This window comes from Notolabrus celidotus, chromosome 6 (assembly GCF_009762535.1).
Source record: "Notolabrus celidotus isolate fNotCel1 chromosome 6, fNotCel1.pri, whole genome shotgun sequence".
Classification (NCBI taxonomy): domain Eukaryota; kingdom Metazoa; phylum Chordata; class Actinopteri; order Labriformes; family Labridae; genus Notolabrus; species Notolabrus celidotus.
Window position 1 is genome coordinate 21585631 of NC_048277.1, and position 26527 is coordinate 21612157.

Here is a 26527-nt window from a genome sequence, read left to right on the forward strand (position 1 = left end):
ATCAAATAAAAAAGCTGTAACTGCTGCCTGTGTAAGTATGCAATTGTTGTCCTGTTGCAATGCCTCTGTTAAATAAATAGTCAGGCTAATAACATGCTTTATACCCATAGACTGTTTATACCTGATACTAACGGGAAGCAGGCGTGTATGTGACTGCAAACTGCACTGGAAGTGGTGTCACCACTTTACAGCCTGACTAGCGGGAAGGGGAACTGTCAGCTTTGACTCCCTCAGTTCTGCCTTAAAGGATACCATACGCGAGTTCTCTCGGCTCCGTGTACTGTATATTGTCAATCCAATAGCTGTGTAGGCTTGTCTGACCAGTATCCTTGTTTAGTGATGAGGGGAGGAGGGAGGGGAGTTCCAAGTGCAATGTTACCCTATGTCCTTATTGTATGCACACAGAATGGGCAGAAGTAGTCTGCACTGACGAATTATATAATATGAACTTTTTACATAATATTCTGGTCGTTTTATCATTTAATGCAAGATTGTAAGTACGATTAAAAAGAGTAGAGAGTTGTTGAAGGGTGTCTGTAAAAGGGAAGGCTATAGGTTATTGAAAGTGGCGTCGTAGTGGGGGGAAAAGTGGGACTAACTACCTAGGGCCAAAGTGGGGAGGGGGGCCCTTAATGAGCCTGAAATAAAATGGGTTTTCTACTACACTACGTGTTTCATTTGTTTTATAACTGCAATAAGATAACTAAAATTATCTGAACAAATGAACAAATATTCAGAATTCCTTTCTGGAAAAAAGCGAGTCTCAGTTTACGTCTAGACCGCAGCTGTCTGGCAGCAGCAGGCAGCTCCTGGGGTGCTGAGTGGACAGTGGCTGCAGAACAGACCGTGAGACTTGATCAATCAACGTGCATGCATGATTAATAAGTTAAAAACGCATATACAATGGGCTATTAGTGTGGTTTAAGCAGATGTCTATGCATAACAACGCTTGTCATTGTCATATTTTCATAGCATCAAGTGTGGCTGAATCTGATTGAGAGTAAACTTTAGGTTTTTGGAGTTTTTACTTCATGAGGTGAGATTATACCAAATAATGCCCCCTTGTTATTATTCAATGAGTCACTTGGCTTCAAATAATCTTGTTTACAGAGGTGGACAGTCTGAAGGTCAATATTGTGCAGTTACATTTGGAGAAATTGTCAAAAACAATATATATATATTGATATGTAGTTTAAATTTTAGTAAGTTAACCAGGATAGTTTTAAGCATAATTTTGTTTAATGCAAATAAACCAGTATTATAGCAGCAATGTTATATTTTGTAGGGTTATGAAATTACTTTTACTTTTATACTTTAAGTAGTTTTGAAACCAGTACTTTTACACTTTTACTTGAGTAAAAAGCTTGAGTTGATACTTCAACTTCTACAGAAGTCTTTTTAAACCCTAGTATCTATACTTCTACCTGAGTAATGCATGTGAATACTTTTGACACCTCTGGTAACAAACAACGTGTTTGAGTTTAAGAGAATAAACATAATTAGCAGTCAAGAAAAATTTTGATTCAATTCATTTCCATAATCTTTTGGATAAATTCACATTCAAATTATCATTCTACCTTCAGAGAATATGAAGCAGCAAGTGACGGACCCAGGCACCGCCTCTTGTCTGCAAGACCTCGTTGAGGGCATGAAACTCCCAAACAGGAAAAAGAAAACCAAGTAAACGCTAGTAGCTTGTAGCCTAGCTATGGAACCCTGCAACAGACACACATTACTGAACCAGTGAACACCAGCAGTTAATTCACCATCCACCTTATTAAAGAGAAATGATAATAGTACCTGGATCAAATGGTAAGCGCATTTGTGCATTGTTAAGTCATGAGTTTCCTAATGCTTGGGCTCCGTTATGTAGCTAGTGGGCCAGCTATCAGCCCCGTAGCTGTCTTCTGTGTCAGCTACCAAGAGAAGAGAGAAATTGATATTTTGTTGTACAGCATACAAAGAAGTCGAAATTTGGTGACAAGGGAAGTCTTAAATTCTCCATGAAACGTGTGTTTGCTAATGTGTGTACGTTAATGCCTTCCTTGTAGTAGCTTCATAGATGAAGACCAGCTAGCTTAAAGCTAACGATAGCATATATGATATAGACAAGCCTCTCAGCAGTTTCAAGTCATATTGTGCAACAGCAGACTAAGGTTAGGGTTAGTTCTTCATGCTTTGACAGTAGTTCCTTCTGCTGTGTTTATTGGTAGATGACGCAGTGAGCAAACTCTGTGTTTTTATGTCTCCAGGTTGATGAAACTGAACAGCCATGGGTGACATGAAAACCCCAGATTTTGATGATCTTCTGGCTGCCTTTGACATCCCAGATGCCACAGGGTTGGATGCCAAAGAGCCCCTACAGGGAAGTCATGAGGAGACAGAGAGTCAGCTGAAACACACAGGGATATGCCTGGATGACAGCTTGTTGAGTAACAAGGGTGTTGCAACAGCAGATATCCCTGCTGTAAGTGTTATTGTGAAAAACACAAGCCGCCAGGAATCACTGGAAAGTTTTGGACCGGCACTGCAAAATGGATTCAGCGGGCAAGACGAGCCCTCTATTGACTCTGTTGAGACTCCGGACGCCGATTTATCCAAATCATTTGTCTCTGCATTGAATGGGGAGGATTCAAGAGAACTTCTTGGAAAGGCTCCTGTTCAGCACAAACCCGATGGAACACCTATATTCTCTCAATCCCTCTCTCATTTTAGTCCCATCTCCAGTCCAGAGTCTGAAGATGCTCGAAGTAGTGGAGGTCAAAAGCACCCTGAGAAACCCTGTTTCCCAGAGGCTTCAGTCTTGCTGGAACCGTCAGTCGCAGACAACTCAAAAAACCTGGACCTCAGTGTGTTTGATGACTGTCCCAAGGGCTCTGATATCCCCAAGAGTAATGAGAGGACAGTAGCACAAAGTGAAAGAAGTAAGGAGCCCTCTGACATCTTAGCCAGTCATGAAACGGATAAAACACTCGGGATACATAGTGCACTTCCTCCATCAAATAGTAATCACAGCTTTACTGATACAGACTGCAATTCAGGAACCACAGTAGATATTTCTGCATCTTATCCTCTCGACAAATCTCAGACAGCTAAACTATCCTCCTGCCTTGAGGCCCTGGTGGCTCTGAATGCTAGAAAAGATCCCAGAGAGTTCTCAACAGGTCAGAATGAATGCATGAAAGCGAGCCCCAACGTGCCCATTTCCCCAAGAAGCCCCAGAAGTCCACTTGAAGCTGTGAAACGGTTAGTAAAACCCTCTGATAGTCCTGTAAGTATCTGCAGTGACAGTAGTGGCAAGGTGTCCCCAGCAGTGGCATCAGGGTCGCCTGCTGCCATACCCAGGGTCAGAATTAAGACCATCAAAACCACATCTGGACAGATCAAGCGCACAGTCACTAGTGTGCTACCAGATTCAGAGACAGATGAGATTCATTCTGCATATGAATCTTCTCCCTCACGGAGTATTAGTGAAGACTCTTACTGTAATATGTCTCCACATCAGCCTCAAAGTGCAGCATGTGATAGTATTGTTAGAACACAGACTAAAAGTATCCCAGCAAGTGCATCCTCACAGAAAGTTTTACCCAAAAGATCAGAGGCGAACTCCAGGAAGACGAGCAAATCACAGCCTGCAACAGTATTCCATAGTAGTAGTGGTTCTGTCAAGCGCTCTGCTACACATCATAAGCAGAAAACTAAGAGGGGATCCGCAACAATGAGTCAATCAACAGGCACAAACTTCCTTCCCAAAGCAATGCACTTAGCTAGTCTGAACCTGGTCCCTCACAGTGTCGCTGCTTCAGTTGCTGCACGATCCACCCCTCATCATCAAAGCAAACACACACTCTCCTCTACGGTGTACAGCACTGTCCCACTTGTGCATCAGATCAAACCAGCCAACCCTCATCCACGCACGTCCATTCACAACACAGCAGCAGGAACCTTAAACAGACTGTTGAACAATTCCAACCCCTTGCCTACATATGTGCCCAACCTGAACCCCCCTGCGGAGAGCAACATTAACCTTCCACCACGCGGATACTGCTGCCTTGAGTGCGGGGACTCCTTTGGGGTGGAGAGGAGTCTAACATATCATTACAGCAGGAGGAGTGTTCACATCGAAGTAGGCTGTACGCACTGTGCAAAGACGATGGTGTTCTTCAATAAGTGTGCCTTGTTGGCTCACGCACGGGAGCATAAGAGCAACGGCATGGTGATGCAGTGTACACAGCTTCATATGAAACCCATAGCAGAGGAACAAATGTTTGTTCCCCTGAGTGCTGAGCCTTTGAATGTGGACTCGCACACCTCACCGTCACCCTTGCTTAAAAGTCAACCTGTCCTGCCTCTGTACCCAGACAATGTCACTCGTCATCGACTCCGCTGTTTAGAGTGTAACAAGCAGTTACCTGACTGCAAAGCACTTGCAGGCCATTACCAGAGGCCGTCAGAAGATGCGGAAGGACTAGTGAGTACATGGTTTTTAGGAAGTGTCTGTTAAAGCTGGCTGTGTTTTATGATTTCTTCTTTTTGTGTTTGTTTTACTTTGCAAGCATATCATCTGAGACCTCAAACCCGAGTCAATTTATTCCTACTGAAACTTTTATAAATGGGTCATATAGGATGATGATTATTTTTTAAAGCTGTCTTTTGCTTGGTCACTATTAACCATGCTGTAGTCCATCAATCAATCCAGCTTTATTTATATACAGTTGTACTCATAAGTTTAGATACCCTGGCAGAATTTATGGTTTCTTTGGTAGTTTCTGTTGTCTTTATGATATAAAAAAAGTAAACACAGTTGTTTGATAAAAATTTTGCTTCACCCAACCACTAACCATGAGTGAAAAAAAAGTTTTTCTCTAATCATTCATATTCTCTGAAAAATGGCCAAAAATATCACAAATTCTGCCAGGGTATGTAAACTTATGAGCACAACTGTAGCACCTTTCATACAAATCAAATTCCACCTAAAGTGCTTTACAGAATAATTTGACAAAGTGCTTTATTGAAAAACAAGAAAGAAGCAGAAATAAAACAATGGCAAGACATATTAGGGGAAAATAATAATAATAATAATAATAATAATAATAATAATAATAATAATAATAATAATACAAATTAAAATAACATAAAATAAGATAGAGACTAATTCACACCAACAATAAAATATTTGTAATTAAAATAAGTTAAAGCATCAAAATTAAGAATACAAATAGTTAAAATAAATAGATTTAAAAAGGGTAAGGATAAGAGTTGAAAATAAAACTGAGGCTAAAAATATCTATAAAACTGAGTAGATAAAATAGATAAATTAATGAATAAATAAAAATATAATAAGATAACTCTTAAAATTATTAAAATAATAAGCAACATTTAAATCAATATTACAAGGCAAGGCAGCTTTATTTGTATAGCGCATTTCATACACAAGGGCAACTCAATGTGCTTTATATTAAAAGATTAAAAGCATTGGTAACATTCAGACAAGCATAAAAGAGCACAATTAAAATGACAAATACAATACAACAGATACAGTAAAATATAAGTAGTAAAATTGTTAAACCCTACGTAAAAGTAGTAGTAGTGTACATTGCTGTACATACGGCTCTGGTTTTGTTGGAGCTGTGAGGTACTGAGACAAAAAACAACTACATTTTGTTTTGTTGAACACTTAAAGTTTGTGTATATTTAAATGTTTTTGTACAAAAACTCAAGTAGATAGCGCAGAGGCTGTATCAAGTTTAGGCTCCATGAAGCCTTTGAATTGAATTTTCTAACAGACAGAAAAATATAGAACTTGACCACAATAACATTTAAAGACACTGAGATCATGTGTATGTTTGTGTTTTACATGCTCTTATATCTTTTCTCTCTTGTAATTTTCTTTTTATTGAACAGATGTGTAAGGTGTGCTCCATGCTGTTACCCAACAAGTGCAGCTTCAGAGCTCACGAACGCATTCACGCACACAAGTCCCCTTATTGCTGTCCTGAGTGTGGTGCCATGAGTCGTTCTGCAGACATACAGAAGCATGTCAAGGAAAACTGTCTCCACTACGCTCGCAAAGCGTGGTACAAGTAAGTGATCATGCATGAGAAACACAAACATTGTTAAAAAAACAAACCAGAAAGGCGGCATCAAGTTCTCTGTCCTTTCAGATGTCTTCACTGTGATATGGTTTTCAAAACCCTCCAAGGACAAAAGACTCACATTGAGGAGAAACACTGTGAAGTCTTTTACAAGTGCTCCGTCTGTCCAGTTGCCTTCAAGACCCCTGACAGCTGTGAAGTGCATTTAAACATTAAACACAAAGCTAGCAAGCTATCCCCCCAGTAAGTCAACATCTCATGACCTAGCTGCTTGAAGTTGTTCATATCTTTTTTTATGGGTCATTTTAACTGATTTCTCTTTACATTTGCAGGTTAATTTTTAAGTGTTCGTGTGAGACAGTGTTCAAGAAGAAGCAGTTATTGTTGCAGCATTTTCATCAGAATGCTGACAGGCGGGTTACATGTGTGTTCAAGTGTCCAGAATGCAACTCGGTTTTCCCCCAAAAGCAGCTGTTAATGCAGCACTTCAAGGTAAGTCTTTGATTTGAGTTTTTTGATCATTTTAACATTATTTAAAATAAGATAAGATAAGATATACTTTATTGTCCCCGGGGGGGAAATTTGTCGTGGACATAAGTGCAGTGCTGCTCACAAACAATACATTCATTCATCATACCAATATACAATAGCATGCGCACTATCAAAATAACAAACCATGTCACTGTGGCATACCAATGACACAACAATACCAATAATACAATAAATAATAAGATACCAATGTGACAGTAAAAAGCAATATTATATTAACATTAGTGCAGAGTAAGTGAACCCTCATACTCATACAAGAGCATTATGTTAGTGCAGATTGTTTGTTGAGTAGAGTTGGAAGTAGGGAGGAAGGGGAGCTTGAAGCGATTACTTTTATGTCTGCTCGCTCTGAACCGTCTTCCAGAGGGCAATAATTCATATTCTGAATAAAGAACATGAGAAGAGTCCTTCAAGATTTTTTGTGCCTGATTGACAACAGTGTTTCCAAAGATAGTTTGAAGGAACAGGTCATTTTTCTTACCAATCACTTTCATGGCACATTTTAAAAATGTTTAGTCTGCAAAACCATGCATATGGTAGATTATCATACTTTTCACCAAACTGGCTTTCAATGTGTCATTCAGTAGTGTGTAAAATAAATCATGACAAATTAGGAGGAGAGGATCAAGTGAATGATTTTTGAAGTTCTTTTTCTGTGTTGCAGGGTATTCACGTAGGAAACATTACAGCAGAAACAGAGGAGCACAGTATAGAAATGGTCCAGCAACACAAGAGCCCAGTGAAACAGACAGATAGTCCGAGGAAAAAGGCTACACAGGACGGCAAACCAAGAGTGAAACCCACTGGCTGGACGTGTGGGGAGTGTCTCCAGTTTTTCCAAGAACGAGACTTGTATGTTTCTCACGTGAAGACCAAACATGGAAAGGTGAGAGACAACATGAATACTCCCTGACAGAATATTTACTTGCTGAATTTAATAATGAATTATGGCAGCATGCTCAAATGTATTTTTCAGTTTGAAATTGGGAGGGTCAGTGTAATACGACTTTAATAAATCTGATAATCTAACAATCACACTTACAGTTGTGCTCATAAGTTTACATACCCTGGCAAAATTTGTTATTTTTTTGGGCCATTTTTCAGAGAATAGGAATGATGAGAGAAAAACTTTTTTTTCACTCATGGTTAGTGGTTGGCTGAAGCAAAATTTTTATCAAACAACTGTGTTTACTCTTTTTATATCATAAAGACAACAGAAACTACACAAGAAACCATAAATTCTGCCAGGGTATGTAAACTTATGAGCACAACTGTATATGGACTTTAATTTGGTTAGCCACATTTCTGTTTCAAATTAAGCGTCATTATACAGATTAAAACTACCTTTTTGAGCTGAGTGTGGTACATAAACTGACATTTTGATAATATGATATAAAATATGATTTATGGTTATTACCAGAAGGTATTGCTAAAGTAATAAATTAACCCTCCTGTTATGTTGCAGGTCAAATTGACCCTTTTAAAAGTCTATTTTAAGCAATCTATGCCTTCCAAACCAGCTAAATGCAGCATACAAATCTGGGCAGCACGTGACAGAAGAGGTGTCATGTTAATTTATCAACATCACTTGATAAAAAAAAAAAAATTCAAAATGTAAAATAAACAAAAATCTATGTCATGTAAAACTATTGTATTCATATTTAGGGCTTTCCAATGTACATAAAAAAATTTAACATGAATTTTAATGAAAAACAAGTGAGTTATCCTCATTGAGCCATGATCTGTGAGAATTAAAGAACACCAATGGACTAAATCTTGATTTAAATGGTTAGTAAAGGAGTTAAAAATTTGATTAAAAAAAAAATTGTTTCGGGATTTTTTTGTTTTCTGACACTTTTCGATAATTGAATATGCCCTGGGTCAAATTGACCCATGAACATTATTGCTGATCCAGAGAAATGAACATAACGGGGGTTAAATAGTGTTTTTTTTATAGATGGCAAACTCATGTTTTTTTTCTCCTTCAGTCCATAAAGAAGTATCCATGTCGACATTGTGAGCAGTCTTTCAACTCTGCAACCAGTCTGAGGCGACATATACGCAGTGACCACGATGGAAAAAAGAAAATCTACACTTGTTGGTAAGATTTTTTGTTTTGAAAATAGTTCACTGTTCTCCATGGACTGTATCAAATACAGTCAGAAATTGATCAACCTTCACTTCCATTTCATGTTTTTCTTCTTTTTTTTATTTAGGTATTGCACAGATAGCAAAACAATATTTACAACAAGTGTGACGTTGAAGAACCACATCAGTCTAATGCATGGAATCAAAAATCCTGATCTCAGCCAAATGCCAAAAACAGCCGTCCAGGAATCCAAAAAGGCTTTACGAAAGGTACTTAATTATGATTTTCCAACACAGTAGTAATTACAGATCAAAAACCCTGAGTGCTTCTGCCATTTATTTTATAACATGTGACCTCTGTGATTTGCAGGGGCTTGTGTCACAAAGACCTGCCATGGATAACCAGGAGCGGGGTCAGGACTGCACGTCCAGCCTTGGGGCTCCTTCAGCAAAGCGTCTGAAAACATATTTCCGCTGTTCAAAGTGTGGCTTCATCACGGATGATAGTACAAAGTTCCAGCAGCACATACCACAGCATAAAACTGATGAAAACACTCCTCAGTGCCTTCACTGTGGCCTGTGTTTCACATCTGTGTTGTCTCTCAACAGACATCTTTTTATTGTGCACAAAATTAAAGATCCCGAGGAAGGGGGGAAAAAAGAGGAAGTGGCAGAAACAGTAAAGGTTAGGGAGACGGAGCAGGAGAGTGAGCCTGACGGATACGAAGATACTGACGAGGTCAGAGACTCGTTATCGGAGCTTAATGAACCTGAGCCCTCACAGGACGGAGTGCCAGCAGGTCTGCACTGTGACAAGACCGTGGACAGTAATTTAAAAATGAGCACTCACTCTCAGAAAGAAGCAGTCTCCCTGAACACCTCTTTAAAGCTGCTTTAATGTCTTTACTTTTCATGTGATGGTAACAGAACATTTGATGTTCTGGGTGGAGGTGGTACAAAGTGTTTGGGCTTTTATTTGAAATTTCTTTCATATTGATTAGAGCCTGTGCAGTATATTTAAAAAAGAGCCTTCACATTTAGTAAAGGATATTATCTTAATAAACGTATAACTATCTTTTAATTATTTTTATTTAACATTGCATGTGGGTAATATATTAATCTTGCCTTCCAGACACAACTGCACACATTTTATTGCAGAGCCTTTTCTTATTTCTTTTTTCCCTCCATATGTTTCATCCACTTTGACCGGAGACTCAGGAATGTCTGTTAGTGTGTAGGTCTTGTATTGATTGTAGTAAAAGTGGATGGGTGGATTTCTTTTTGCCTTTGTAATGAATGGTAATTTCAATTGCTTGCATTTAGTCTGAAGTATTTGATACTTCATTTCAACCTTATTGGTATTCAGCTTTCAGCTTCTATGACATGACCGTGTTAAAAAAAATCCTTTGCAGTCCAAACCTAGAATTCAAGCCTCAACTTATAACAAATCATCATTTTTGTTATTCAGTATTACCTTAAAGCCTTATTTATTTCTACTTGGTTTACTGAAGTTTAAAATATCTTGAGTTCAAATAAAAGCTCACTTAGCAAAGCCTAAATAACTGAAATTAGGCTAATCATAAGACTTTGTTTTGACTATTGAGGCATTCTAAAAATGCGTTTCTTCCTGTTGGATGAACATGTTTGAGTTTTGGATGCATGTGTTTAGTAAGAAATAACCATTTATGTGTTCTTTTTGTTCTTTTTTTACTCAGTGTTCAGGGGTAAAATGGAAAGGTATTGGATGTGCAGTGCAGCAGTGTTGAAAATACCTCAAATTGCCAGAAGTGTATTTTTTTCAGGCAGGTGAAAAGTCAATGTTATGTCAAATCAGGGTATATTGTTTTGGATGATCTAGAGCTGGTTTGAAAGTGAAAATGTTTTATAAATTAGGCCCTGTTAACATGAAGCTGCATCTTTTATTAATATTCATTATAATATAATACTAGAAGTGTCTAGTAGGAATCAACTCAGAGAAAACACATTTCACTATGGCGTGTCCTTGATGTGTGCAGGTCCTGATTTGTAAAACAGCACCTCTTGTTTTGTGTTGAGTACATGACAGTTCCTACCTCCATGAACAAAGGCAGTGATTGTTAATGAAAGGTTTTGAGGAGTTGCAGGTTATCTCAGTGCAATGTAAAAAAATGAGTATATAAAATGAGTATTATCCCACATTATTAAATTTTATAAATTATTTTGGGAAGGATATTGAGGCTATATGGTCATATTGACTGCTTGGCACGTTACCTTTTCTATTTAAGTGCTATACAAGCTCTTTGTTTCTCTGTTATGTAAAGTCTTTTTGTCACCACACTGCAGATGTTCGACTGCAGATGCTGAAAAAGAATGACTTGTTCACGACTTCTTCTTTTGTACTGCTTGTTGAAAGATATTTGTACTTTTGATACTGTGTACAGTGAGGAGTCGTATAGGAAAGTAACCTGTGTACATACACTAGCCAATGAACCCTGGATTCACAGCATTTCTTAAGCCATTACATCTATTCAGCATGCAGTGGCCCATGTGCCTTGCTGTAATGTTTACATAAAGTACTTCAAATTAAACTGGTGCATTTAATAACATTTCTGCTTTGTCTTTAGTGTGACTGACTAGGGTTTGTATAAAAGAAGGGAGAGCTGGGGGAAGTATTTAATGGTATTTGGATGTCATAATTAGAGGTTTCGCATTGAGGTCACGTACTTTACACTCATCATAGCAAGTCAGAAGGCACAAGGCATCCTAATGTGCATCATTCATCCAATGGGAAACCAGCCACAGATGGATGACTTCATCCTATCAGAATATTAAGCCCATCCTATCTCAGTATAACTCCATGTCTCCCAAGTAACAGAAGAGCAATGATATTTTAATGAACTGGTGTTAAATTGTGCAACATACATCTGAGGAATGACTGCCACTTTGACAAAGATCTGCAGAGCAGGATTCCTGTCTTCTTTCATCCTTATCTCATACATGGCTATGACTTCTTCAATGACTCTTGATTTAACTGAACTGAGAAACAAAGTTTCAAAGATAAAGGTGAATCCAAGAGGAAATCTGTGGGCGACAGGTAAGAGAAATTTCTCTATAGCAGTTTAAAGCACTCTAGCAATTTATGATGTGATTTTTCTTAAATGTGTAAAGTCTATATTGAGATTATGTTTTTGTATTAAGGACATTTCATGGGAAAGAAAAGCATTGTGGACAGTTCCTTGATGGAGTCTTCCTTTGAAGATGTAGATGTTCCCATTGAAGTAAGAACTGTTAATCCTCTGTACCGAGCAGAAGAGCTGCAGGGATGGTTGATTCAAATGTTAAAAACTGCCCAGCTTACACAACAGAAGCAGGCACGACATATGTGAGTAAATTATAATATTATTTTCATTGTCATTTTCACTATAATAGCTCTGCAACTAAACAACTGATATCTTTTCCCATCCATGTAGAGGGGGAGAAGATGCTGCTTGAGAAGTTTTGCCACCACTGGAACAATGTGAATCCCTGCGGAAGAAGAGGAGAGTTTAAATTATTTTGTAAAAGAAATGAGCACCAATATAAACATGTACAAGCAATGTATATGACAATACACTGATTATTTCTTGGGTCTTGTTATTCAACTAAATATTTATGTTGTACCGCCTGTTAATAAACTAGTACTGTCAGACACATCAGTTGTCGTTCCTTCTTAATGATTGTTATTTTTTGTTGTTTGAAATAATCTTCATGACTTTATTGGATATAAAGTATGGGGTGCTGTTTGTAAAGTTGTGCACACTGAAAATAACAGCAACAATTCTCCACATTTAGCTCCAAAACGTCATAAAAATGTAGAGTCAATTTTTAAAGGTCACTTTTTTTTTATCACATTTAGAGGAATATTTGTGATCTTCTTCCCATTTCATATTGTTGTGAAAAATATGTTAAAATATAAATGTTAAATATAAATATAAATGTTAAATCTGAAAATAAATATGAAATATAAATGTTAAATGTTGCTCTGCGATCCTAAATATTTAGCTGATGTGCAAATTCACACTGGGGCTTATCAGCTGAATATTTAGGATCGGGGAGCAACATTTAACATTTAGATTTATATTTAACATTTAGATTTATCCTTGAACATTTAGATTTATATTTAACATTTGGATTTATATTTAGCATTTGGATTTAACAATGATTTTAACTTAATATATTTTTCACAAGAAAATGAAATGTGAAGAAGATCACAAATCTCCTCTAAAAGTGACTTTTAAAAATTCACTCTACATTGTTATGATGTTTTGGAGCTAGATGTGGAGAAATGTTGCTGTTATTTTCGGTGTGCACAACTTTACAACCCATGCGACCCATAATAATTAATCAAAAAGCCCAATAGAAGTCCGTATTCGCCAATAATTAAAGAACGTTGATAACATATCACATAATAAAATATGAAGCTTATCTAAATTACATGGAGTATTGGAGAATTGTGGCGCCCCCTGTATGTCGCCCTAAGGAATATTAACACATTTCACATCCGGGTGAAAGTGGAAACATGCTTGTTTTCATCACACCTCAGCCTCTTTAGCCAGTGGTTATGCCTCTTATATTGATGTGTGGATATCCCTGTAGTGGTAAAACACGAAGGACAGAAGAACTGAAGGTGTATTTTGAAGGAAACACGGAGAGAAAGGTTCATGTTGTGGGAGACGGAGCCCTGGATGTTGAGAAAAACTGTGTTTACGCAGGCAAGTTGTGCTAACGTTAGCTTTTTATTAATAAACACATTTAGTATTCAGAGTTCTTGTTGAACACACTATTTCTTCATGTTAACCATCTTATAAACACATCCTATTTCCCTTGATTCAACACTTATCTTGCGTCACCTTACCGGGTTTGAATGCCTCATTCGACACATGCTGAAGCTACCAGACAGGAGATTTAAAGGAAGTGTTGAGGAACATTTATGCGTAAAAGGATAAACAATTTACGCGTGACGCATGTATTTATTAGCAGTGTGGCGGGATAGATGACAAAAACTGTGTCTCCAATAATCGTCACTTTCTTGGTGTCAACGCTGTCACACGATGGGGGCTCTTACTGAAATCCCCTTCCAAAAAACGTCGGCATGCTGCGTAAAATGTATTAAGACATTTTTGAAAGCCTATGTTTAGTTTAAAAAAGCTTATAACCAACCTGTGAAATATTAAAAATTGAAAATTCAGTTGTTCTGGGGAAATTATCAGATGGCACCCACCCCTTTGGTGACAATAGAGAGAAAAAGATAAGTTATTGTCATTCATCTCCCTGCAGAGACTTTGTTTCTTTAGTTGCTTTCAAAATATGTAAACTTAGATGTAAACCACTCTTATTTGTAGTATATGTACATATGGGATACTAATACTTACTAGTTCTTGTCCATTTGCTATAAAAGTTTATACCTTGTTAGTACATTTTGCAGTGGTCAAACTCGTGCGCACTCTCCAACACAGACACAAGCACGCAACTGCAATTACCACTTGTGCCATCGATCACGCATGTCACACTGGGCGTTAGTTCTCTAAAGTGAGATGACTCAGCCGGACGAGCGAGAGTGAGGGAGCGTGCCATTACGCACAGAGGTGGAGAAACGAGAAACGCAAACCTCATTCGGGCCTAATGTAACTCAATTTACAGCGAATAACAACATTGCACACTGCAGTCTCTCTGTTGAAGGAGTGATGCTTTCTTAACAAATTTATTTATTTATTGTATTTAACCTTTATTTAACCAGGTGAGTTAATTGAGAACCAATTCTCATTTGCAAATACAATAAAATAAAATAAAAATAAAATAGAAGACATAAATATAAATATATATATCTATAGAAAAATGTGCAAATAGAAAAATGTACAAATATAAATATAAAATTGCCAGAACAGTGCAAACAGTCCAATACTTTCGGTATATGAAAGTTCTGAAGCAGAGGGAAATTTTACAATATCTTTAAAATGCAATCTCTACTAGTTATAATGTAATCCTAGATATTCAATAGCCTTTTTAGTGGTCACAATGTTTTTTGATATCCAAAATTACATTGTGGATATCTGGATATCATTATTTTGAATATCTGAATTTAAAATCATGACTAGTAACAATTGGATTTTAGATATCTACAACGGGAATTTGTCCTAGGAGGAACAATAATGGAAAAAAAGTAAACAAATTAAAATTGTTTGTAAATACACTTAAATAAGTTGAAGTGAAAAGTGTAATTAAAATATAGAATAAGCCATTAATAAAGTTTATAGACAACATAACTGAAACACAGACATTTCAGGTCTCTGAAGTCTTTTAATTGTATTTTCTTCTGTAGGATATAACATGTATAGACTCTTCAATCTTATATTGTGAGACATCATCCTTAAATTGCTGCACTATCTACCAGGGCAGCCTTTCAATGAGGGGTGAATGCCTCCCTAAAATTTCCTCGGAAAGACGCCGCCTCCCTGGGAATTCTCTTTCTATACACTAACCCTCCAGTTCATACCAATTAAAATTGTGGGATGTGCCACCGGGTATTTTATTAAGCATCTCACAACTTTCCCAGTCATTTATTGCCCCTGTGCCAACTTTTCTGATACATGTTGCTGGCATCATATTCCAAATGGCATAACATTTATCACTAAGAATGACATTTAGTTTCAGTTGTGCTTTTAATTAAATATAGGGTTTCATTGTTCTACGAGTGATTACATTCTGCATCTATTTACAGTGTAAGTGTCCTTTTAAAAGAACATACATTTTATTTTACTGAAGTTATCAGATATTGCTTAGTTTTCCAAGTATGCGTAAAAATATGAGAACTGGATTTGAATTATATTTAACCCTTTATGTACCTACATGCAGAATAAGTTACATCATGTTACAAATAGTCTCAACAAAATGGCACATTCACATTTAGCATCACAGTCATAAACACTGCTAACTTCATCAGACGTATGCATGTTCTTCTGTTTTTTTATTCAACTTTATTGAATGTGTTGCAGATTCCCAGAAGGAAAAAAATGTAAGAGCATCTCTCAAAGCTGAAGTGGAGAGGTGAGTTTTCCCAGCTCTGTTAGAGTAAAAGAGAAATCATGTTCTTTCTGTGGTTACAACTCTTCTTACCTTACCTCTTTTTACCTTCTTTTTTTTTTTACCAACCTGTATGTTGTTTAGAAAAGTCAACAAGGATGACATTGTAATTCTGGATTCATTAAATTACATAAAAGGTAAGTCTTGCTAACGCCAGTGTGTTCTGTAGAAGTTCTAAGTTGTTTAAGCTTTCACCTTAATGCTGACGTGCTTTACAGGCTACCGGTATGAACTCTTCTGTCTCACCAAACACGCACAGACACCACAGTGCCTGGTAAGTATAACAGAGAAATAACTACTTTTTACAATTTTGAATATTAAAATAGAATAATCAAAATCACTTGATCTCTTTATGTGAAGGTGTACTGTTTGACATCAGATGAAGTGAGCTCAAGGTGGAATTCAGAAAGAGATGCTGCTGAGCAGTACACTCAGGAAATGTGAGTGAGAAGCCTCTACAGAAAAGGGGGCATGTTTAATCCCATACAGCTTTCTTTACTTTTCATAGAAGTTTTGAATATGCCTTTAAGTCCATCATTGCCAAAAAAAATGAACACTGTCAAGTTGTAATTTGCCTTACATGTGGTTTGTCTTTTGTAGCTTTGATGCTCTAGTGCTGAGGTTTGAATCCCCAGACTCCAGAAACAGATGGGACAGTCCTCTCTTCACTATACTGACAGATGACACTCTGCCATATGAAGCCATTTCTGACGCACTCTTCAAAAGGAAAGCACCTCCTCCTAACCAGTCTACTCAGAGCGTAAGTGACATGTTTTCAACAAGCATACAATATTCTGTAGACAAAGACACAAGAGTATGCTCTATCTTGTACCCCTTTGAGAGTTTGATGGTAATGGTGATATTTTTCTTCTTCTCTGCAGCAACCACTGTCATCTACAAACTTTTTGTATGAGTTGGACAAGATCACACAAGAAGTGTTAATGGTATGTCTTCATTTTCTTCAACAATCTTTTTTTTTAATACTTTAACACAAAAAAACAAGACAAAACAAGGATGTCAGCATTAGCATGGAGGATTTTGCTTATAATATGTATAAGATTACCTTCTGTAAATGAACAATTCATTTTTAACTCATCCATGAGTATAGGATTTGATACCTAATGCAGAAACAAACTTTAAAGAAAATGTAAAAAGAAAAAGATCTAAAACATCGAGGAAGTAAAAAAAAAGTAAAAGCATAGAGCAAATTTAATAGAATTGTATTTAGGCCTGGAAATGTATTTATTATATATATATATATATATATATATATATATATATATATATATATATATATATATATATATGGCAAGCCGTTCAGGAAATTAATATATATGGAATGAAGTCTGAATATATGGATTGAAAGTCTGAATATATTGAATGAAACTTGATATATATGGAATGAAACTCGATATATATGGAATGAAGTCTGAATATATTGAATGAAACTTGATATATATGGAATGAAACTTGATATATATGGAATGAAGTCTGAATATATGGAATGAAACTTGATATATATGGAATGAAACTCGATATATATGGAATGAAGTCTGAATATATTGAATGAAACTTGATATATATGGAATGAAGTCTGAATATATGGAATGAAACTTGATATATATGGAATGAAGTCTGAATATATTGAATGAAACTCGATATATATGGAATGAAGTCTGAATATATTGAATGAAACTTGATATATATGGAATGAACGTCTGATATATATGGAATGAAACTCGATATATATGGAATGAAGTCTGAATATATTGAATGAAACTTGATATATATGGAATGAAACTCGATATATATGGAATGAAGTCTGAATATATTGAATGAAACTCGATATATATGGAATGAAACTCGATATATATGGAATGAAGTCTGAATATATTGAATGAAACTTGATATATATGGAATGAAACTCGATATATATGGAATGAAACTCGGAATATATGGAATGAAAAATCACGTCATGTATGGCCTGCGCCATCTTGTCTTTCTGGGGTGTGATCATAGGGGTGTGATTTTGTTTTCCGGTTAGACGTAGCTTTTAGTAATGCAACCATGAGGGAGGCACGAGATGTTTTCACTGCAATTTTAATTAATGAAGGGGTTATCAACCCCTTGGGTAATGCATGTGCTGTTAAGTCAATCCGTATAGGAAAAAGGAACCCACCCCTCCTCTCTATTAAGTTGGTTTCATCCAAAAGTGATGATCGGACCGTCTGCACAGAGAGACGAGAGGAACACGAAGCAGTGGGCTGCAGAAGCATTTAGGAGGGTAGTAAACAAGTGAAAATACGAAAATATTAAATATCACAGGTTATACACACTTCTACAAAGGCTAAAGATATTGCCCCTTCTTTATTCAGGTGGTTCAGTCCTCTAGTTCGCTAGCTAACTTTTGTTATGACTTGTGATAATGTAGCATCCTGTTCAATGTTAACAGGTGGAGCTCATACCTGTGTGCATCATCTGACAGTGAGTGAGTGTAATGAAAAAGTACGACCAAATTACCACAGGTTACAGAGGTAGAGGAAAATGTGTCCCCTCAGAAACACTAAAAAGAAGTGCAAAAGGTTATTTTCAGAGAGACATTAATAAAAGATGAGTCTCTTTGATGACAATAAAACAATACGATTAGAAGTGGTGTTCAGAGTACTTATTTAAGCTTTCATTCAATATATTCAGACTTCATTCCATATATATCAAGTTTCATTCCATATATTCAGACTTCATTCCATATATATCGAGTTTCATTCAATATATTCAGACTTTCATTCCATATATATCAAGTTTCATTCCATATATTCAGACTTTCATTCCATATATATCAAGTTTCATTCCATATATTCAGACTTTCATTCCATATATATCGAGTTTCATTCCATATATTCAGACTTTCATTCCATATATATCGAGTTTCATTCCATATATTCAGACTTTCATTCAATATATTCAGACTTCATTCCATATATATCGAGTTTCATTCAATATATTCAGACTTCATTCCATATATATCGAGTTTCATTCCATATATTCAGACTTTCATTCCATATATATCGAGTTTCATTCCATATATATCGAGTTTCATTCCATATATTCAGACTTTCATTCCATATATATCGAGTTTCATTCCATATATTCAGACTTTCATTCCATATATATCGAGTTTCATTCCATATATTCAGACTTTCATTCAATATATTCAGACTTCATTCCATATATATCGAGTTTCATTCAATATATTCAGACTTCATTCCATATATATCGAGTTTCATTCCATATATTCAGACTTTCATTCCATATATATCGAGTTTCATTCCATATATATCGAGTTTCATTCAATATATTCAGACTTCATTCCATATATATCGAGTTTCATTCCATATATTCAGACTTCATTCCATATATATCGAGTTTCATTCAATATATTCAGACTTTCATTCAATATGTTATTTCCTGAACGGCTTGCCATATATATATATATATATATATATATATATATATTTATTTATTTATTTATTTTTTCCCCCTTTAGTTTTCTCACTGTTTGTGTTCTTCACCGTCTGTGTCTAGCTCAAATCCAATGCTCAAGTACTCACACATCTACATTCATTCATCTCTTCATGTTATATCGATGTTAGTCATTTCTTCCCATCGTGACTCAAAAACAGCGCTTAAATTCCTTATCATATGTGTTATTCTTTCTATGTTATGAATTTCATTAATAGTTGCTTTCCATTTTGTTATCGAAAATCCTATACATGTATTTTTCTTCAACAATTTTAGTAGCACAGAGTTTTACCTTGAAATAGTTTTCAAAATATAAAATGCTCTGAGCCCTTACATGTCTTAAATATAAATATAATGTCGAAATACCTGGAAACCAAACCAACCTGGATGTCTCATGCCTATCAAAAGGTTATAATTATAGTAATTAAACCCAGATTTAATGGATGTGATGTTGCAGTCAGTAAACATGACGCAGTCAAGTCACATGCAAACCATCAATATTCAATCAGCTTAAGTTGTGAGATATCCCTTGCAAGATATATAAATAGAAATCTTTCCAATGCCGGCCATTTGTCCCATATGACGTGAACGCATCAGGACTGAGCAAATTGCAGCTTATCGGTCAATAGCAATCAGCAGGCTAAAGGCGCTGAATAGAGCCATTAAATTGTCAAATAATTACAGTGAAGGAGCTAAAGTGTTGCACACATCTTTTCTTTTTTACCAATATTGAAGTGGAAATTACGAGAGATGGACGCAACCTCTGTGTAAAGAGGAAGGTTTCCATTTAAGAAACCAAAAATTTAATTGTTTACCTTTTTTATGGGAACAGGCTTCACAATGGTGGATAGGGAAGTTACCAATTATGTGATCTGTCTGTATTCTTCTGGCCCTATCATCATAGTCACAAATGTGTCCTCTCTCTGTTGAGAGTCAAGGTAGTGTCATTATCGGCTCCTGGCTCTGTATCCGGTTTTGTTGTTTCGTTTGCTTTTATTATTATTTATCCACCTGCTTATTCTTAAAAACATACATTTGATGTTTCACAGCAATTTATATCCCTGTGATGAATGAAATTTTCTCTTCTTTGTTGTCAGAGGGGAGATCCTGCAGCTGCATTTGTCAGTAAAAACATTTATTTCCTATAGGAAATATGATTAAATAGTGGGTTTTTTATATTTTCAGGCCATTTTTAACGCACAGAAGACGAGTGTTCCTGGGGATCTTCTCACAGTTCCAGGGGCTACAGAAAAAATATCCTTTTTACACATCTGTAGGTCCACATTTTCAGTTTTCATGGGTCTGTTCTCTGATGTGACTTCTAAAGTCCAAGGAAGCAATTTTCCTTCAAAACATATGTCTGACTGACACTTTCAATTTGTGCTACCACATTTCTTTGTACCTCCAAAGACGGTCATTCTCCCTCCCCTGCAGAAGGAAGAATAGCATATATTAAGTTACATGTTTAAAGGGTGGGGCAGATGAATGCATGTCTGTCAAAGAGGTTAAATGAAAGGCGCAGCAAACGTTCAATTTTAAAGGTCTTGGATTACTAATGTTCTGTCAGACACATATGGAGGAACCAATTTACATAGATGAGTGGGTTTTTATGAGCTGCTGCACCCTCATCAACCCTCCTCAGAAGCAAACACTTTGATATGTCGTCCTTTGAGCTCTGGTCAGCCTTTAATGACGGATGCTGGATTGGAATTCATCAGTTATTACTTTCCTCTGTTATGTTATACTGTAAAAAAATAAAAATAAAAATACAACCTTGAGGTAAAGCTGTTTTTTGTCCCTTAGAGAACAGTTTGCACACAAAACAATTCAAATGACCTTAACCCATCGTTCAACATCGAGCTGACCCGTAGCATCAACATGGCAGAGCTGAGGAAGTTACGGCGCCAGTTCATCAGCTACACCAAGATGCACCCGACAGAAAACACCGGGCAGATTTCCAACATGTTTGTGCAGTATTTAAATAAGAGTCTACATTGAAACTGTAAAGCACTGTTTTAATTACTTTCTTGTGACAAATAAATGTTTTTATTTTTCATGTGTATTTTTTGTGTCATTGGCAGTTTTAGCATAATTCACTCATTCAGAACTATTTAAAAATAAGATTTCTGAATCAGATGATGTTACAGTCATTGAATAAATAAGACGCTGTCAGACTAACTCTGTGAAATGCGATACTTAGTGGCCAATCACAAACTGGCCACTTCAGGTTTCCCCTACATATCATTCTTTATACTGCACTTTTTGCTTTGTCATCATTTGTACTGAACTCCTCCTCACAGCCAGCCGTGATCCCTGGCTCCAGTCAAAGCCCTTCTTAAGTAGTTTAACATGCAGTCCATTAGTGTTGTTCCTGACCTCTGAGTGACTGGTCACACTGACTGGCCTACAGAAAGGTCCTTGCTGATTCATATGAGTCAGCAAAAAATTTCTAAATGAAATTTTTTCAAAAGATTGTGTTATGTAAGAAGATTATGAGAAAAGTATAAACAGAAAGATGCTTATAGGAATTTGTGCCTGCAACTAATTGCTTCTAGATACTTAACTGGTATGACATGACAGAACTGTGATGAAGGAAGTATGTCCCAAGAATAATAATAATCATTCACTAACAGTGCATACATACGACTACGTGCTTAAACTGTAGGAACGCACGTTTGAAGCACAAATCTGGGATTCATCAATATATTCTTACTTGAATTTGTTCTTACACTGCGAACAAATTTAGAACTTCCTCAGACCATGCGTATGCACAAATGATGACGACAAACTTTCTCAGAAAATGTAAACACATACTCTTTTAACTAAATGCATGACATATTTAAAACTACTTTAAGTAAAAGAAAAAAGCCAGTTGACTTTCATATAGCCATCTAGCAAAAAGAAAGGCAGAAAACGTTTCTATTTTCAAGGTTAGCAACTATTTTTGTCGATTTTTTTTTTATTATAATGGGTAAAATGTAATAATTTAGGCAACTTTAAAAAAAAAAATTCTGGAAGAAATCTCATGACCCCGTATTTGTGTTTCGCGACCCCCCCAGGGGGTCCCGACCCCCACTTTGGGAACCCCTGCTCTAAGCCTTTGTAATAAGCTCCGCCCTACAGCGTTAACGTCACAAGACGCTGTGCCCTTTGAAGTTTCGTTCTACGGCGGCTGTGAATCAAAGGAAACCCGGAAGTAAAACCCCGTTTTTAAACTCTAATAACTAACGAAAAATAAACTTTTCAGAAAAAAGAGGCCTTGGACACAAAACAGTCAAATACTTACTACATATAACCACAGCATACGGATGTGAGAAACATTCGTACGACGTGTATTTATTTTTTAAAGTTTGACTGCTCCCCCATTCAAATGAATGGGGGAGATGGATTTTTTGACCTATACTGCAGCCAGCCACCAGGGGGCAGTCACACCGCTGAAAGCCTCACCACCAGGGCCGTATCCGGCACGCTTGTCTCAAAACAGCTCTTCAGAAATAGATGGGTGACGTCACGGATACTACGTCCATATTTTATACAGTCTATGGTTACACTACGCCCCTGAAAAAGTGTTCAAGATAATTGTGGCGTGCTGTGTTCATTAAATTAAATGAATGACCATTAGGCGACGGTTGAATATCATCACTTTATCCCTCATGTCGGGAACATATTCCTGATATGGAGGTGTCTCCAATAATCACAGCCGTTCTTTAATCCTGAGCTGTCAGATCAGGAGGTCCTTGTCCTCCAGTTTCTTTCCTTCTTTTCGGTTCTGCTAGTCTTTTTTATTGCGTCCACTTTAATATCAAACATTTTTTTCTTAACCTGAGCCACGGTGCGAACCTCAGGAGACAGCATTCACAGCCTCAGTAAGAAACCCAGGCTTCATTTCTTTCTGTCATGATGAATCCTGCTGATATGCTTCGGAAAAGTGTTGGTTTTCTTGCCTCAACCTCCGAAACAATCACCTCTATTTCTGCCGAGGTGAAATTCAGCATCTTGATGCACTGAACAGATGTCCTTATATGTGTGAATTAAGGCGTGACAGTATGTTGATTGCAGGTTGCGGGCACTCGCCTGTCAGTTTAGAATGATTCTGATTCACTAATATACGCACGGTGGTGAGAACAAAATTGTCTGGTACGCACGTGTCATGAATCCGACGTAAGCATTTATTTTATGCGCAGAGTAAGACCATTTCTACGCATTTATTAGTGAATGAGGCACATTGTCTTTTTTGTACTCGGAGTCCAAGCACGGCCAGCCATGCTGGGTGGGTGTCAGAGGCCCATAAGTGGCTGCCAAACTTTTAAGAATACATCCCCCTTGTTTTTCAGAGTGTATGTGCGTTGTTCCAGACGTAAGGTTTCATTCAAAGTTTGTTTGAACAGGTTAAATGTAAGGGGGTCTGTGCTGATTCCATCTGAGAAGAATACATTTCTTCGCTATGTAGGATATCATAGCAATCATCTTCATGTGTGTGGGATCCAGTGTTTTGTTCAGTTCTGTACCAAAAAGATAACATATTGGTGTACAGTCCAGCGAGGTCCCCACAACCTTGACAGTCAGGTCATGTACATCCTTTAAGAAGTATTTTAACTTTTTGCATTCCCAGAAGATGTGCATAATTGTCCCTATACATGTTTTACAACGATGACATCTTGGGGGTGAATTTTGAAACATCTTGCTTAGGCGGAGCGGAGTAAGGTACGTCCTGTGCATAAACTTATAATTCTGTTCAATTATTTTGTTACAAGACAGTGAAATAAAGACATTCTGGTAAATAGTATCCCACTGGTCTTCACTAAGATCACTTCTCAAATCCTTCTGCCATATACTCTTCAGTGGGGTCAGGGAAGAGCTATGATGATCTAACAGAGAATTGTAGATAACAGAGATTTTACCTCTTAGTGACACGGAACTTGTCAAAACCTCCTCTAGGCATGTAAATCCCAAAGATAGTCGTCCCTCCCCTTTCAGAATGATAATTAGGGGATAATTTGTAAGTATTTATAGAAGTCTTCTTCCGGAATTTCAAATTCTGATTTTAATTCAGCAAAGGATTTAAGTGTGTTTTTGCTGAACAGATGTCGGAACTGATGAATATCATTCTCCTTCCACTTTATCAGCAGGGACTTCCCAATTGTTGGTGGCAGATCTGGGTTTGAGGATAAAAGGGCAAGCCCAGAGATTCTGTCAGAAGTTCCGAAGAACTTTTTTACATCTTGCCAAGCCCAGAGGGTGTTGTAGATTATATAGGTTCTCGTTACACATGCACTTTTGAACAATATCAACACTGATATAAGCTGTTTCTTTAAGGTTTAATGCAGCCGAGAGTGCAAAAAGAAATAACCGAGTCTCACGATTCAAGTTGAAAAAAATGTTTTTAAAAAAGTATAACCTTGTGCTGGCGGATGAATAGTCTCAAGCTTATCTAGGTGTTATGTCTAATACATGTTCTTGAACATTGTTAATCTTCTTGTAAAGACCTGGCAGTTGACACTGAGCCACTGGAGGGGGAAAAAGGCATGTCCATACAGATTGAAAGGCCCCTTCTGTGGAACATTCCCTATATAAAGGCACCACATGGACTTGATTCTGACACTTGCAGTTGAAGCCAAGACAAGATGTTGAACATCAGCGAGCAAACGTCTCTGCAGATCTTGCCCTCAAGGGCCTCGGGTCGCCTGCTGCAGCCTTTCTGGGACTATTTGCTTCTGCACCACCTGCCCCTCATCTCGTCTCCTTTTTTACCTGTCCTGCTCGCCTTCTCCAGCTATTTCTTCTGCAGTATCCCTTTTGCTGTGCTGGACCTGTTGGGAGAAAAAGTGCCTTCATTCTATCAGTACAAGATCCAACCAGACAGGCAGCCAACAGTAGGGATGATGGTGAAGGGCTTCATGACAGCGCTGTATAACCATGTATTCTTTGTTCTACCAGCTGTGATAATCGGCATGTGTATCCTGCCAACACCAACACTACCACAGGATGCTCCAGCTCTCTATGAGGTTCTCATTGATGGACTGGCTGTGCTGCTTCTTTTTGACACTCAGTACTTTATTTGGCATGTCGTACATCACAAGCATCCACAGCTTTACCGCTGGATCCATGCAGTCCATCATGAATATATGGCTCCTTTCTCCTGGTCCTCTGAGCAGCTCAGCATCCCTGAACTGATGACCATTGGATTCTGGAGCAACTTGGACACAATTCTTTTGAAGTGCCATCCGCTGACCACGTGGTGCATCACTGTTTTCAGTGTTTGGATGTCTGTGGAGGACCACATAGGCTACGATCTACCATGGACCCTCAATCACCTGGTGCCTTTTGGTCTGCTGGGCGGTGCACCTGCTCACGACATGCACCACCAGAAACCTAGCAGTAACTTTGCTCCTTTTTTCAGCCACTGGGACAGAATCTTTGGCACTGCGGCTCCTCTGAAGAAAAAAACTTTCAGGAAGAACAAGTGAATGCAATACCAAATTGCAAGTTGCAGCAATGATTTATGCACCTTCACACATGTCAATTATTTGTCAACATCTATTTATTATCAAGGCTTTAATGTTAAACCACTTGCTACCTCCTTGCTGCTCTTCAATGTTTTCTTTGTGAGGCTGCTTTGCTTCCTCTGCACTCTCCTTATAAAATACAAAAAGTTGTTAAATTCTTTTTTTATGGCTGTTCATTTAATAAAATCATGTTCATGTTCCACGGTTTTATGTATTTGTGTAATGTGAAATATAATCTATTTAACCCTCCTGTTATGTTCGTTTCTCTGGAACAGCAATAATGTTCCGGGGTCAATTTGAGCCGGGGCATATTCAATTATCCAAAAGTGTCAGAACCACAAAAAATCTCAATACATATTTTTTTAATCTACTTTTAAACTCCATTACTAACCATTTAAATCAAGATATAGTCCATTGGTGTTCTTTAATTCTCACAGATCATGGCTCAATGAGGATAACTCACTCGTTTTTCATTCAAATTAATGTAAAAACATTTTTAATGTACATTGGAAAGCCCTAAATATACATACAATGTAATATGACCATGGTTTATGTATTTGCACTTAAGTACGTATGTATTTGTGTTTTACAAGCTGTTTTTATTTATTTTATTTTTATTCATTTATTTTTTCCTCTTTTTCCCCTCTTCTTTTGACTGTCCTCTGGTGTTTG

The 26527-nt window shown here is 37.1% G+C and overlaps 3 protein-coding genes and 1 long non-coding RNA gene across 6 annotated transcripts; 3 read left to right on the forward strand and 1 right to left on the reverse strand.

Annotated features, from left to right (window-relative positions):
• Window positions 1-1616: 1616 nt before the first annotated feature.
• Window positions 1617-11317, forward strand: znf592 (zinc finger protein 592). The gene is made up of 9 exons (XM_034685481.1): window positions 1617-1812; window positions 2253-4471; window positions 5905-6083; window positions 6165-6338; window positions 6428-6587; window positions 7309-7530; window positions 8633-8745; window positions 8861-9002; window positions 9103-11317. Exons 2-9 carry the CDS (start codon window positions 2273-2275, stop codon window positions 9628-9630), a joined length of 3717 nt encoding a protein of 1238 aa, XP_034541372.1. The 5' UTR covers window positions 1617-1812; window positions 2253-2272; the 3' UTR covers window positions 9631-11317.
• Window positions 11318-11371: 54 nt separating this feature from the next.
• LOC117814260 lies at window positions 11372-13678 on the reverse strand. Its single transcript, XR_004631543.1, has 2 exons — window positions 13606-13678; window positions 11372-12236 (listed from the first exon to the last, which is right to left on the reverse strand). It is a non-coding gene; the product is annotated as an uncharacterized LOC117814260 (long non-coding RNA).
• On the forward strand, window positions 13230-21409 carry kti12 (KTI12 chromatin associated homolog). Of its 3 annotated transcripts, none has more exons than XM_034685482.1 (9): window positions 13230-13462; window positions 15743-15794; window positions 15915-15967; window positions 16049-16104; window positions 16191-16270; window positions 16431-16590; window positions 16712-16774; window positions 20535-20622; window positions 21160-21409. In XM_034685482.1, the coding sequence occupies exons 1-9, from the start codon at window positions 13312-13314 to the stop codon at window positions 21345-21347; spliced, it is 891 nt and encodes a 296-aa protein (XP_034541373.1). In that variant the 5' UTR covers window positions 13230-13311; the 3' UTR covers window positions 21348-21409. The 3 variants fall into 3 exon arrangements, with proteins under 3 accessions (XP_034541373.1, XP_034541375.1, XP_034541374.1); XM_034685484.1 differs by having other exon boundaries at window positions 13232-13462; window positions 21153-21169; XM_034685483.1 differs by having other exon boundaries at window positions 13235-13462; window positions 20535-20603; window positions 21204-21409.
• A 2196-nt stretch (window positions 21410-23605) lies between these two features.
• On the forward strand, window positions 23606-26055 carry ch25hl1.1 (cholesterol 25-hydroxylase like 1, tandem duplicate 1). Its single transcript, XM_034686190.1, has 2 exons — window positions 23606-24348; window positions 24476-26055. Exon 2 carries the CDS (start codon window positions 24974-24976, stop codon window positions 25814-25816), a length of 843 nt encoding a protein of 280 aa, XP_034542081.1. The 5' UTR covers window positions 23606-24348; window positions 24476-24973; the 3' UTR covers window positions 25817-26055.
• The last annotated feature ends 472 nt before the right edge of the window (window positions 26056-26527 follow it).

Coding starts and splice junctions, on each gene's coding strand:
- znf592 (XM_034685481.1), top strand. CDS start 2,273: ATGGGTGACATGAAAACCCCAGATTTTGATGATCTTCTGGCTGCCTTT. Junction 6,084..6,164: donor GCTCGCAAAGCGTGGTACAA/GTAAGTGATCAT, acceptor CTGTCCTTTCAG/ATGTCTTCACTGTGATATGG. Junction 9,003..9,102: donor CCAAAAAGGCTTTACGAAAG/GTACTTAATTAT, acceptor TGTGATTTGCAG/GGGCTTGTGTCACAAAGACC.
- kti12 (XM_034685482.1), top strand. CDS start 13,312: ATGCCTCTTATATTGATGTGTGGATATCCCTGTAGTGGTAAAACACGA. Junction 15,795..15,914: donor CTCAAAGCTGAAGTGGAGAG/GTGAGTTTTCCC, acceptor TATGTTGTTTAG/AAAAGTCAACAAGGATGACA. Junction 16,591..16,711: donor CTAACCAGTCTACTCAGAGC/GTAAGTGACATG, acceptor TCTTCTCTGCAG/CAACCACTGTCATCTACAAA.
- ch25hl1.1 (XM_034686190.1), top strand. CDS start 24,974: ATGTTGAACATCAGCGAGCAAACGTCTCTGCAGATCTTGCCCTCAAGG.